We start from the raw sequence: 15,683 nt of genomic DNA on the forward strand, positions 1-15,683 counted from the left end.
TACTCAATATAAATGTTAAGAAGACAAAGCTTATGATAATTAGCAAGAAAAGAATAACAGAAGGTCAACCAATCCCCTGTAGAAAGAGTGACGCACTACAACTACTTCGGCACCATAATAAATGAAGAATGGACCAACAACCAGGACATTAGAGCAGGAATTGGAAAAGCTAGATCCATCTTCAATTGGATGAGGGCCTTCTTCAAGAGTCACAACCTCTTTCTTGATACAAAAGCACAGTATATTGCTTAAAAAGAATCAGTAAGTTCACTCTCGCATTTTCACGGTTCCAATTTCGAATCCACTCCTGGAAGATATGCGCAATAGATTTGGCGAAAAATGCCGCTGTTGCAAGATTTAAAATATTCCATCAGTTTCAAAGAATATTTCAAATTTATAATAAAATAATTATTATAGAAGTTCTTCAAAAAGAGGAAAATAAATTTCATAAATGGTAAAATTCTTTACATAGCCACTATACACACTTCTAAAGTTTGAAAAATCATATTGCCTAACTGACTTAATATATTCTCAAATAATTAATCATAAGTATCTATCCATTGATTGATTACATTTGGCAACATTGATTTTACCCAAACACGTGTTTGTGTTTATGCTCTGAAACTAGAAATTACAGTTATTTATATAGTAATTTATATAGTAATTTATATATAAATTTCATTTATTTGTTGTTATTTAGTTGGTTTTATAAGTTTATTTCGTTTTTAATACATATTACTGTGATATTTCTCCAGTTTTCTAAGTGGTTTTATTATTTTAAACGACGGATTATGATGAATTCAGCTAAAACAAGTGTTTATTATTGCTGTGTATGTAGAAAAAATTCCAGGGACCATAACAACTTGAACTTGAGTTTCTTCAGGTTTCCCAAGGATGAAAATCGGTAAGAACTAAATTCTCTATTTAATATAATTGACCTCATCGGTGTTGTATTTTTAGGTTTGCAGAATGGAAGAAAATTGTTCAATGTGAAAAACTTGCCATGTACAGTGCTCAATATTGTTATGATCACTTTAGAATATGCAGTTTACATTTTGAGGAACCTGCCTTTGCAGGAATGCTTAAAAGCAGGTTGGAAAAAAACGCAAAACCATCTATTCATCTTGTGAGATTAAACATTCCAGTTCAAGGTATGTTCTTTCTTTCAGGTGAATAATGAGAGAACTCATTTTTGTAATTTTGTAGGCACACCTGTGGAGAAGTTACAAACATTTGCGAGTACTCCGGAATCATTGACATATAGAATGGAAGGTATGCATATATTTTTAAAACTAATTGTTGGATATTTGTGGGAAATTGTAAGTTTTGGCCATGAATTTGGTAGATAACTGTCTAAATCTAAACTCTAGAAATAATTCATCTATTTTGGCTAATAGAGCATTTGTCTGGGTAGATTTCATACAGCCTCTTCCTAAGCTTAATGCTTGAAATTGGAGTCTAACGTTTTAATTGTTTATGTGCTGGTTTTATGAAGTTACTTCAAAAATCTAGATGGGTCTTACTAAGCTGTAATGGCAAATTTGTCATATGGTAAATCTATTTTTATTCATAGTACCCTATCATATCTCGTATGTCGTTATACATTCATTAATATTGAATTTACTGTATAGTGCCCTTTTAATAGTCGCCTTGTTTATTTTTTCTATCTGAATATATTCGTTATATCCTCCCCTTTCATTTGCCATGTCGCATGTTAGGATTCAATCAGTTGTTTATTTTGTACCTAACCTGAGGCCTTCTTTAAGTCAAAAAATCAAAATTTGTCATATGGTAAATCTATTTTTATTCATAGTACTCTATCATATCTCGTATGTCGTTATACGTTCATTAATATTGAATTTACTGTGTAGTGCCCTTTTAATAGTCGCCTTGTTTATTTTTTCTATCTGAATATATTCGTTATATCCTCCCCTTTCATTTGCCATGTCGCATGTTAGGATTCAATCAGTTGTTTATTTTGTACCTAACCTGAGGCCTTCTTTAAGTCAAAAAATCAAAATTTGTCATATGGTAAATCTATTTTTATTCATAGTACCCTATCATATCTCGTATGTCGTTATACGTTCATTAATATTGAAGATACTGCGTAGTGCCCTTTTAATAGTCGCCTTGTTTATTTTTTCTATCTGAATATATTCATTATATCCTCCCCTTTCATTTGCCATGTCGCATGTTAGGATTCAATCAGTTGTTTATTTTGTACTGAACCTGAGGCCTTCTTTAAGTCAAAAAATCAAAATTTGTCTTATGGTAAATCTATTTTTATTCATAGTACCCTATCATATCTCGTATGTCGCTATACGTTCATTAATATTGAAGATACTGTGTAGTGCCCTTTCATTTAACGTATCACACGCTCCAATGTCGAAAGTGTATTTTTTCTGCCTCAACAGCGTTTTTACAGCTTTTAATTAATTACATTTAATTTTGGTAGATGTTGGTAGTTCAGATTTCTTTTCTAGGTGGCGTAGTTACCTTACTGAATAAACAGTGTGACTTTTCATCCTAGCCTTTTATATAGATAGATTCTTCCAATTTTAAATGTACGTAAAAATATGAGTTTGACTAACTACGTTATGAACGTAGTGATCCTACAGTGGGATCTTTAGGCTATATGACTTTTTTCATTTCATTATTTTGTTATTAATAAGTTGTGATTGTGAAACTACATATATTCTATTCTAACTTGTATTCATAGTTCGCTACTTGTGTTTTTATAATCCTATTTTTATTATAACTGGTATTGTAAAATTCAAATTTTCAAAATATAATTTATAATTCGAATGTATTATTATTTTTTCATCTATAGAAATTAGTTTCCTCATTAGCTCTTCGTTTTATGAGATTTCTCACCAGTAACAGTGAATACAGTGTGATTTTCTAATGAATACAAAAAATTAATATTCGATTAATCAAAACTGATGGATTCAACATAATACATTTTGAAGGACAAACAGTAATAACTATTTTGGGAAACTATTGATAATTGTCGAAAACGCTAAATTTTGGAAAGTATTCATTATTCCGAAAATCTAATTAAATTTTATTTCGCCACAAGTCACTTTTTTCCTATTTATTTTCGAGCAGTGTATTAAAAATTATATTGAGCAGTGTATCAAAAACTGGAATTTATCTGCGCGTGGAAGTAATGCGCGTGAAAAAAATGGAACATGAAGAACAAAGGACTGGCGGCAGAGTGAACCTACTGATTCTTTATAAGCAATATACTGTGACAAAAGTAAGAATGCTGCGATGCTTCGTCTTCTCTGTTCTTTTTTATGGTGTTGAATCTTGAACGAAAATATGTGCATAAAACTGAAAGCATTTCAGATGTGGCTATATCGGAGAATGCTTAAGATCTCGTGGACTGACCGAGTCACAAATGAGGAGGTCCTCAGAAGAATGAATAAGAACCGAGATTTACTGACCACCATCAAATCTCGAAAGTTACAGTTCTTCGGACATATTATGCAAAATGAATCCAGATATGCTGTATTTCAAGCCATCCTGCAAGGAAAAATATTTGGAAAACGAGGTCCAGGAAGAAGAAGAACATCTTGGTTAATGAACCTTAGAATCTGGTTCAATACAACATCTGTGCAGCTTTTCCGCGCTGCTGCAGATAAGATAACGATTGCGATGATGATCGCTAACATTCATAACGCATCAAGACGAAGAAAGATTGTCAAATGCAGAAGTTACTAGAAGAGTAGAAAATGAAGCTAAAATAATATTGACTATCAAAAGAAGAAATGTTGATTACTTAGGTCATGTGATGAGAGGGCAAAGATACTCATTCTTGCAGCTTATTATGCAAGACAAAATTCGAGGAAAGCGAAATATGGGAAGACGAAGAATATCGTAGCTTAACAACTTTAGGGAATGGTTTTAATGCAGTAGTGCAAAGCTATTTGGAGCGGCAGCCAATAGGGTCTGCATAGCCATGATGATTTCCAGCCTGCGATAGAAGATGTAGCTTAAAAAAGAAAAACATCAGAAGTTAGTTCTTGTAAAGTTTTAGGCAATATTAATTAATTTGAATTGAATATTAAAGTTTCATTTTTATATATAATAAATATGATTACTTAATATCTTGGTTTACTTTTCCCAGTCAACCTCATTTTTTAGATTTACTTCCGAAATAAGACGTTCTCACACCTGAGAGACTGAGCTAGACGGGCCTAGCAATTGGCTCCCAAAGAAAGTTGTGAGGTTTATTGTTCTACATTGGCTTCTAACTTTCGAAAGTAGTTATACTGCTACCCATTTATACATACCGTTTCTGATGGGTCGTTTGATGGCTATAACATATTTTGTAGATTTCTCGTTTAGCGCTATTGAACGTTAATAGATAATTAAAATTTTATTTTGCCATTTGCAAAGAGCTATCCAATAGAATTTTCAGCCTTCTATCCACCACAGATCGAAAAGTTCCTTGGATAAACAAGGAATTTAGTGAGATACAAAGAATTTAACAATATAAACTGTATGACTGAGGTCATTTATATATATATTTAGGGATTCTACAGTATTCACTGCCTTCCCTCGCTCAACCGTTTCCATCTCTCTCTGTTGTTCCATTCTCCATCGTTTAGTCCTCTCTTACTCATGGCGTCGTCTACTTCGTTCCTCCAGGATTTTCGGGGTCGTCCTCTTTTCCTCCTTCCTATGGGGCTCCATTCGGTTATTTTCTTTATCCATCTGCTGTCGCTAGTTCTTCTTACATGTCCATACCACTTTAGTCTTTTTTGTTCTATATATGTTAGTACGTCTGTTTCTATTGATGTTCTTTGCTTTATTTCGTCATTACTTCTCCTATCCATTCTTGTTACTCTGCAGCATCTTCGCAGGCATTCCATCTCTGTTGCTACTATCTTACTGCTGGTTTTCTTGTTTATGATCCAATTTTCAGCCCCATATGTCATAATACTTCGCACTAATGTTTTATAAATCTGCGTTTTTGTCTTCATATTTAGGTGTCTATCCCACCATACTGAGTTAAGTTGTCGGATTGCTGTTCTTGTTTGTCCTAATCTTTGTGTAATTTCTTCCTCTGTTGTTGCCTTTTTCGTGATTATAAACCCCAGGTATTTGAATTTATCCTTTCCTTTGATTGTTACGTTGTCATCAATCTGTAGATCTTCTATGTCTTCTTCACTTGTAGATAGGTACTCTGTTTTCGCGAGGTTAATATCTAGGCCAGCCTTGGTATATTCTTCTTGTAGTTTTTTCATCATGTAGCTGAGGTCGTCTTGGTCTTGTGCAATCACTACTTGATCGTCTGCAAAACTTAATGTATATAGGTATTCGTTCCGTACCGGTACTCCCATGCCTTCGCATTTTCTTTTCCATGTAGTCAAGGCTTTCTCTAAGTATATTTTAAATAGGGTTGGAGATGTGGAACAACCCTGCAGGAGCCCTTTTGTTGTGGTGAAGTCTCCTATGATTCTTTGAGGTCATTTAATTCTATCTAAACCAAAAAAAAACCAATAAATGCAAAAATATCAAAACTCAAAACCTAATGCGTCATTTGGTAAAACTATTTTGAAAACAATTAATCGGAAAGTAACTTAATGTGTTTGGTTAGATTAATAGTTAAATCTTGATTTAAATTTAGTAGTTACATTTAATATAAACTATATTTCTTACATAATCCAAGCTATTTTAAAATATAAATCAGCCCCAGGACTAATAGTTTTATATTGTTTAGAAGGTACCTAATTAGAATGTTATAATTTACCAAAGTAGATAATTCGAAATACGTGAAGGTGATCTGGGTCACGCCAAATCAAACAAACGGAATCAAAATTATTTAAGCCTATTGCAACACGTCTTATGATTTCTATTTAACAGTTAAATCAGCTATCAACAATAAAGATTCGTAATGTCTGTTAAAATATATTATATAGGGTAATAAAATATAAGATATGTTTCTTTAACTCAATATCGTAGAAAGGATTTTCTTTCGAGGTACCTATAAATATTGGCAATAATATCTGTAATATTCGAAAAATTTATAATATAATCAACTATTTATGGAAAAGAGACTTGTTTAACACAATATACACCATAGGAGGTATACCGAAACAATGGTTACTCTCCATCCCTTGAGCCATCCCTGAAAAACAAACGCTAAACACTGCAGTGAATACAGAACAATAGCATAAATAAGTCATATTCTCAAATTATTCTTAAAAATACTACATTGTCGTTCGTCTAAATAATAAACTGAATGAAATAATATATGAGAGTCAGTTTGGGTCCAGAAACGCACTAGGAACCAGAGAGGCGTTATTTGCTTTTAATGTCACAGCTCAATTATACATGGATATGAAAGTGAATGTGCATGTTTGTTATGTTGATTACGAAAAAGCATTTGACAAAGTAAGACATAAAAAATTTACCCAAAGACAAAAAATATAGACATACAAACATACAAAGAAAACTACTGATTTGCCTGAAGGTAATAAAATGTCAATTTGAAATAAAATCTATAACATGTACCAGGATAGTAAGTAAACCAACTCTCTGTTGTAAATTACAAGTAGGACTTAACATATTATAGTAATATATTTAAATAAATAACTTTTTAGAGAAACATGTAACCCGTGGAGCCTTGATTAATGAGCTACATGCTAAAAAAATTGTTTCTACACGTAAAACATTCTTGAGTAGAATATTAAAAGAATTCGGCTTTAAATTTAACAAAGATGATCATTAAATATCTTTAATTAAAAGAGCTCATATTGCAGCACAACGAGCGTGTTTCTTACGAAAATAGATGGAAAACAGAAATAGTACATATCCACGAGAAGTTGTATTTTTAAATGAAACCTTGATTTTTTCTAGGGAAATAAAATTATGTTGCAGGATGGCAACAGCAGAAGTGTACGTAAACCGGGTGGTAATGATGGAAAAATATTTATGTTGTTTAATGCCGGTTCAGCAAAAGGTTTTATTTCAGATGCCAGTTTGATATTTTGTGCCAAATCCTTGACTGCAGATTATCACGGTAAAATGAATAGTACAATATTTGAAGGCTCATTTTATCGGTAATTTAATTATAATAAGTGGCTTCAAAGTATTCTTTAAGCAGTTGCCATTGAGAAAAGGATGTTGAATAGGAAAACAAATTGAACCAAATAATTTTGTGATACTAAACTACTAAATAATTTATTAAAAAAGAATAAAAAAAATTAATAAAGTCAGACAATTTTACAATTAATCATAATATCATATGCGCTAATCCGAATAATTAAAATTACAATTTCATTAAAATTCCTATACACATTATCAATAATTGTTTGGACTTGTATTCAAATAAAAGATCTTTTCTCTGTGTTTTCTTTTTTAAATTAAATCAAGCCAAAAATTTTCTTTCAAGAAATATTACTTATTTTATTTTTTTTATATTTGAATTAAAAGATTATATTTATTGTGAAATGAAATCACTGAATAAAATTTAAAAAAAAAAACAAATTTAATTATGATCTATTTATGATCGTGGTTGAAAGTCTTTGTAGATTATATGGCAAACTAACCTTTTATTCCCAAGAATTATCTACTGGCTCAATTTCTTCTTACGACTGTGATCTGTCCACCTTTTGGTCGTACTCTTAGTTGCTCTGTACACTCCTGCTATCTCCTCTGCTTGTCAACGTTTATCGCTCACATTATCGCCGCAACAGTCTCTCCAAAAGCTCCTGGATCAAACTCCTATCTCACAGGAACCCAATTTCTTTCTAAATTTTCACTCTCTAAATACTCCCTGGTGGATATGAACCCTGGTGGTTTGTTTACTTATATTCTAAAATCTTTTTTATTTGTAGTGAACTGATGATGCTTTTAAAAATAAAAGCGAAACGTATTCGAATAAATCAATAAAGTAGTTGACGACTTTTTTTTGCCAATTATTGACCGATCAAACCTCTGCTATTCAACCATTGAATATATTCCAAATCTAATCAACGGTCGTATTTTTTACTATATATATATATATATATATATATATATATATATATATATATATATATATATATACGTCAACAATAGTGTAGGCAATGAATAATTCTTAAACCAATAAATACGAAAAAAAAATTAATGTCTATAAAATTTATTGTTTTGCAGCTTTATAACGATATAAAAATAATGATAAGATCAGATCAATGCAAGGACCCAGCCGTGCGTTGGTGGACCACTCCTTGGCCGTACATAAATTTCAAAAATGGCAAAGAATAAATCGTTGTCGTATAAAGGTTTAAAATAAAAAATAAAGAGGATTCGGTCATAATGACCAAGTCCATATAATCACCGATTTTAATCCTTTTAGTTATATACCGTTAGTAACAGTTGGTGTTATAAAGAAAGACTTATTTTTATATGGATTTTTAATGTTTAAAAGTCATACAAGAATAGAAAATCTTTCTTCTTTAAGTATCTAATAAGGGCAATGGAAAATATAGACAAAAGCGTAACCAGCAAGATAAGTGACACCAAGGATTTATAAAAATGATTTTTAAATAGCTATATTAATCATAGATTTCTAAAAATGCCTTTGTAATAACTCCATACCATTAATGAAGATTTTTAAGCCTTGAAATTTACTTACCGCCAGCATCTTTTATGTTATTAGTTTTAAAAATAACATTTTTTTATAGAACGAGACTATCGAAAACATATTAATACCAGTTGGGACTAGATTATGCGAACAAAATGAAATGAAAATTACAAATGGATTTTTTCAACACCGAGACATACATACATACACATGGACGCAAAATACGAGAGGGTTAAAATCAATCATAGACTACACAATCATATGATAAAAGACAAATATGATTGTACGCGATGTAAGAGTATTGAGAGGAGCTACCTGTGGAAGCGATCATCACTTATTAAAAGCTAAGATCACATTTGGAGTAAATAAACCTAAAGAAGAAAAAGAAGGAAACGAAAGGGAGAAAGAAATACAGAAGAAGTATAACCTAATCAGCTTAGAACAAGAAAGCATGAGAGAATTATACAGAAATAGACTAAATTAAAAGTTGGAAAATCAACAATTTAATAATAATAAAGAACGTTACACTCACATAAAAAGGTGTCTCCAGGAAGCAGCAACAGAAGCCATTGGATACCAAATCCAGAATCAAAGAAAACTTTCATATTGGTTTGACGAAGAAATAGAAATAAAGAAGAAAAGAGACCAATGTAAAAAATTCTTCAATAAAAAGAATATAACGGATAAAATATTCTACAAGGAGTCTCAAGCTAAAGTACGAAAAATGATATGTCGGAAGAAAAATGAGACATGGCAACAAAAGTGTAACATGATAAATTCACATCTAGGAGGACGAAGAAGCACAGAAAGTTGGAGAGTGTTAAAATCTTTACAATATAAGAAGAGAGACATAGTGTCAACAATAGCAATGAATGACTGGGACCAATATTTTGAGAAACTCCTAAGGGAAGATAGACCACAATTTAAAGACTCACTAAAAAATAACAAAGCACCGGGTCCAGGTAACATCCCTATAGAGTTAATTAAACACGGTACAACCAAACTATAAACAAGTTTAGCCAAATTGTTCCAAAACTGCATTAATGGAATGACAACCCCAGAGGAGTGGAAGACACCATTGATATCCACTACACACAACAAAGGTAGAAGGGATGAATGTGATAATTACAAAGGCATTGCCGTGACAAACTCGATCAGTAGAATATACCGAAAAGTAATTAAAAACAGAATAGAAGGCGAATATAAAGACTTAGAGGCTAAGGAACAGGCAGGATTTAGTTCAGGTAGATCTACTGTTGACCATTTGTTTTGCATTACACAGATTATTGAAAAGTAAATAGCTGTATTAAACAAAAAGCATATTAAGATACATGCTGGGTAAAGCTATTATAAAGACTTTTAGAAGAATAAAGGACGAATCTTTTAGAGATATATTAAGAAGCAAGGACTTCAAAGGTTCGTGCAGAATGGACGATATAATTAGTTGAGAAAGACCATTGCATCTTTTCTGGTATCATATAAAAATATTGAATAAAAATAGACTGTTGCGGGTAGTATTTAAAGACAAAAACACCAAACGTTCCCAATTAGAAACACATTTTAAAAAGTTAAAAGATCGCTGGCAATATATATTTAAGGAAACCATGTTCTAAAGGATTAACAGCAGTTTTTTCTGAATGAATCAAAAGAAGAAGAATTAATTTTGTAATAGTAATTAAAACTCCTAGCTACTCGTTTCTTATTACTTATTCTAGTTGGTTATTATTATTAAGTGCCTTCAACTTATCACATATGGCATCAGTCGTAATCCACGTTTATGGGCCCCAATGTTAAATACGTAATAAATAACATCAAAACACCCAAATTGTTAGTCCTTAAGTTAAATTCTGAACAAAACTGTTTCTGCTGTAATAAAGAATAATGGTGTCTGTTTAAATCCTGCATAAACCCCATGGAATCTCATTCATGTATACACTTCACTTTAGTAAATATCTTTCAATTCAAATCAGTTTTCCCATTTTTTCTACTCCAGCTTATTTTTAACGAGTTTTCTACCATTCATTTAATGTCATTCTATACTTATTGTGTAATGTTTATAGTTCCGTTTGATAATGGTTATATCAAACATTCCATAAACCCCTTTGGCGATTTATTTTTCTTCATCTTCGAATGACGCTTTAGTTTAAAGTCGTCCTGGGCTATTTTTTGCTTATTAATCGAGAATTGTAAGAATTATATAATTAGCCAGATGTAGTAAAAATAATAAAGGAAGAAAAATTAAAATGGCCTGACCATGTCAAGAGACAAGATCAGCGTATCATAGAGTTGGTCTGGAAAGAAAACCCGAAATAAAAACAGCAGGTAGGGAGATTAAGGATGCGGTGGGAGAATCCATTGAAGTCCTGTAAATATTGAACAAGCAGAGGAACTAATGATGGACCGTTGTAAGTGGTAACGGATTGTTAGGTCAGCGAAGACTCATACCGAGGTGTAGTGCTAGATATAAAAAGAAGAAGTAGATTTAGTTCTATTAACTATTATCAATTGCTTGTATACCAAAGTCCCTTAAACCGATTACAATCGCGACAGTAACAAGGTAAAGTTTGTTTAGCAGAAAATGGTTGACTTCAATTAGTGCGGTCGTAAATATTATTAAATTTATCTGACTTGGCCCATTGTTAAGACCTTGTACCTCAGGTAAATCATTGTTACCTGAAACCGGGCCATTTATTGTTACATGAAAATGGCAAATACCTTGAATATTACATAGTTCTAAATCGAACGAACAGATACTCTGGTTGACCAACTCAGCAGCAACGGTTTCTACACAATAGCCTATGCAGACGATATTGCTGTCCTGTAAAGCGGTAAGTTTGAGAGCACACTATGTGAGAGATCACAAGTTGCTCTCCGACTAATAGAAACATGGTGCAAGGAACACTCACTATCTACAAATCCTAAGAAAACAGGAGCCTCACGCCCAGGGTGATCGCCTGGGTCTACACCGCTGTCATTAGGCCAATGTTAACTTACAGAGCTATTGCTTAGGTACCAAAAGTGCTACAGGCAACAGGGATTAACAAACTAAACCATATTCAGCGGATGGCTTGCATAAATATAACAGGTGCCATGAAAACAACACCAACTTCTGCAAGGGAGTTGATCATTGGCATCACGCCTCTAGATATATATGTCAAAGAGGTGGCGTTAGTGACAATGATGCGACTGCGCTCAGCTGGTGCAAACCTTGATGTAGGAATGGGACAATTTGGAACTCGTTTCTGGCGGGGAGAGCTGGATGCGCTACCACTGCTACAGGCAGGCTGCGACTCAATTGAACCAAAGTTTGTCTTTAACAAACCCTACAAAAGTGAAACAAGACAGTATATGGAGACAAACGTGGCAAATACGTCTATTGCATATACACCGAAGGCTCCAAAATGAAAGAAGGCTTAGGATGCGGGATATACTCCAGATCACTGAACCTAAGAATAGTGGGGTATGGTCAAAAATGCCAGTGTAGTTCAGACAGAACTGACTGGTATCTCCATAGCCGCAAAAGAGATAACCCAAAAAGGTATTGCAGTGAAAACTATAATGATCTGCACAGATAGCAGACAAGCGGTACTAACTATTGAATAGACCACGTGTCACATCAGGTTTAGTAATGGAGTGTCACGAGTCACTAACTCAAGCTTCGGATGGTAATACCATCATCCTGAGGTGGGTTAAAGGATACAATAGGAATAAAGGCAACCGCATTGCTGGCCAATTATCTAGAAAGGCGGCAGGCCTAAGACTCTTGGGACCTGGGGATCTTTTTGGTTGGTCAACTACAACAATCGCGGAAATTGTCAAATGTCACTCCCATATGCAAACCGTAAAAAGATGGGAAGAAGGGAAAGGATGTAAATTTGCCAGGGTAACACTAAGTAACCTTGAAGAGTCAACATCAAAGAAGTACTTGGGAATGACCAGGAAAAAACTACGTTTGGCAGTTGGTTTTTTAACTGGTCATTGTCAACTAAGCAAACACCTCCACACACTGGGGCTAGCAGACACAACTCTATGTAGGAAGTGTGAACGAGAAGACGAAACTGTAGAGCATGTCTTATGTGAATTTCCGGAGTTATCGTTAATACGAGAGTACGCGTTCGGCGAGTCATGGCGCACACCTGCCCACATAAGAGAGACGTCTTCTGGTTACTTGTCCACCTTCCTAGAAATGGCAGGATGAACAATGAGCTAAGGGTGACAGCTCCCTGGGAGGATGCACAATTGGTCAATTGTGGCCTAAGTGCTGTGAAACTTAACTCGCCCTCCCTACTCTACAGATACAGATACAGATCGAACAAACATATCTGGCCAAACTGGTTTCAATAGATGCTTGTGGATGATAATTTTTATGTAGAAAAACTGGATTTTTTTTCGTAGCAACCGGCATGTACCGTATTCCCATTGGCTCCTTTATGATCTCTTCTTATAGACAGTATCATTCACATATGGCAATATCACTGGTATACAGTAATAATAATTAAAGTGTTATGCTCAGTGCTCTGCCAAGGCGCTCCTGCACGAATTCATCTTATATCAGAATAAGTATCTTCTTGTTTTATTTTAAAACATCTGTTAGAAAAATAGGATTTCTAAACTCACTTTGCTTTTGTATCAACGTTAACTTCTGGATTTTTCTTTTTACATTGAAGATAAACCTTTTCGTTGTCATTTTATCTGTCAAATTTTACCTGTTCAAGCCTCCATTTCGTTTATAAGTAATATATATCACTCTCAACATGTCCATATCTCATTTTATGTTCATACTGATATCACGACTTTTATGTATTTTTGTGATGAATTTTGATGCAAATATATTCTGCAGTTTTTCCATGTTTAATTCTACCAAATTCTTGACCGTAATCAACAAACATGAAAACATGTTTTTAAGCATTTATAAAAATGTAGGTGATTTCATTTCTTGTTACTCTTAACCTTATTCACCCGTGTCTAAGTGAATAGATAGGTGTACGTGTAGCTACCGATTTACCTTCAACTATAAACTCGGGATATGTTTACACATTTCATTATCATACAGAGGACATGAAAAAGCATAAAGCTAGTTTTATCGTCGTTAGAAATCTTACGAAGAGAAGTGGTTGATTTAAAAGCGCATGATAATTCCGAAGAGATGTGTCCAAGATGAGTTTACGCATTACTTAAAATAATCATGTAAGTATTTACATTATCATGCTTAGAGACGATGAGTGTGTAAGCGACGAGCAGAATACGAATTAGGTAGCCAGACTGCATACAATTAATATACTGGGCGATACACTACATACCTGTATATCATAATCATATTTTACTATTATTTTATTTTTACAATTAATTCAACACTAATTACTATTTAAATGGGAATAAGCCACAATTAAAGGTTAAAGTACGTTTATTGACGTTTCAATTTCCACTTCGGAAATCGTAATTTAAATAAAAACAAAAATCTTTTTGTTAAATTCTTTTGTTTAATCATTTTTCGTTTAATATTTTAAAGAAGAATGTGGTAACATGAAATGTGGTAACTCCATTTTGTTTTTCCTGTAAATTTTTTAGTTTTTGTGGATCGATAAAAATTAAACATTAACTCGTGGTGTGATTATTAATTGATTATATTTATTAAAAAAGTTAACATCCTGAAAAGAGTTTCAAAAGGAATACAAAATTCTGAAAAAGTGTAATTTGCGCTCAGTGGAAAAATTGATGATAATCTGGACCTCCTGAAAGTTGATAGAAATTATCATCAAAAAAGATATAGATGAATACTAAGATCAAAAAAAAATTAAACTATAGGGATCTTAAACTAATATATATATATATATATATATATATATATATATATATATATATATATATATATATATATAGCTATCAATAAAAATCATAAACGTAATTGTCTTTTTCGCAGTCTGCGCAATCACAATGGGACCACATTTCGCGCTGCATCCATAGTTTACCTTTTGTATCCTAGGACAATTTTCCATTGCAGAAAATACAAATTCCATCATATTTTGAATTGGGTACTTGGGAATTATCTGGACCGCTACACTAGTGGCCAAAATTCTGGAAACTTTTCAAAAATTTTAGTTTTGTTATCAGCATTCCTCTTTTGTACAAGACTTATGTTATTTATAAGTTGATCTATAATTTTATTACATCGTTTATTGCTTCTACTTAATATTTAACATCTATTTTAAGGGGGAAAATCCTCTAATAAAAATTTAAAGATAAATAAAACAACAGCAGTTAGCTATTAGTAAATATATTGGTACAATGGTACAATGATTATTATCAACAAAATTAGTATTTGGTAGGATAACCTTTGTTTTTTAGGACAGACTCAATTCTGCGAGGCATGGAGTTGACGAGACGAGCCAAATCTTCTGGTGTAATAACTCTAAACCAGTTTTGAATAATGGCTTCTATCAGTTCTCTCTTGTTGCTTGGGTTTCGGCGTGATACTAAGACTTTCAGACTTGACCATAAATTTTCTATTGGATTTAGATCGGGACTATTTCCAGGCCAAGGCAGAACAGTAACATCATGGTTTCTCAACCATTCCATGGAAGTCTTAGCCGTATGACAAGGCGCTCTATCCTGCTGGAAGGTGCATTGTTGGACATCCCCTTCGAACAAATCTCTGATAGTCGGCAGCAGTTTGGCTTGCAGTATCACTTCCTGATATTTTTTTGCATTAATATTGTCCTCTATTACTGCTAAACGTCCAACTCCATTATTGGTCATGCAAGCCCATACCATGACACTCACAGGATGCTTCATAGTGACCGTAGTACACTGGGGCAAAAGGTCTTCTAGCGGTCGGCGGCGAACAAACTTCACTCCGTCACTCCCGAAGATCGAGATTTTGGTTTTATCACTCCAAATTACTTTACCCCATTGTTCTTCTGTCCCCCTCCTGTTCCAAAACCCAATCAATGCGTTTTTGCCTGTTTTTTGTTCAGAAACGGCTTCTTTCTAGGAATTCGTGCTCGCAATCCATTTTCACACAACTTTCTTCTGATAGTGCGGTCCGATATTTGTAATCCAGTTGATTTAACAATACCGTTAATATCTTTTGCGGATCTGCGACGAT

At 33.2% G+C, this 15,683-nt stretch overlaps 2 protein-coding genes across 3 annotated transcripts in view; one reads left to right on the top strand and one right to left on the bottom strand.

Annotated features, from left to right (window-relative positions):
* RhoGEF64C (Rho guanine nucleotide exchange factor at 64C) overlaps positions 1-15,683 on the bottom strand; it is a 534,285-nt gene that overhangs the window by 177,197 nt on the left and 341,405 nt on the right. The gene's annotated exons all lie outside the window — the stretch shown is intronic.
* LOC140446958 (uncharacterized) lies at positions 676-2,805 on the top strand. Its single transcript, XM_072539550.1, has 3 exons — positions 676-904; positions 961-1,151; positions 1,207-2,805. The coding sequence occupies exons 1-3, from the start codon at positions 792-794 to the stop codon at positions 1,347-1,349; spliced, it is 447 nt and encodes a 148-aa protein (XP_072395651.1). The 5' UTR covers positions 676-791; the 3' UTR covers positions 1,350-2,805.

Source organism: Diabrotica undecimpunctata, chromosome 7, assembly GCF_040954645.1.
Source record: "Diabrotica undecimpunctata isolate CICGRU chromosome 7, icDiaUnde3, whole genome shotgun sequence".
NCBI classification, from domain to species: Eukaryota; Metazoa; Arthropoda; class Insecta; order Coleoptera; family Chrysomelidae; genus Diabrotica; species Diabrotica undecimpunctata.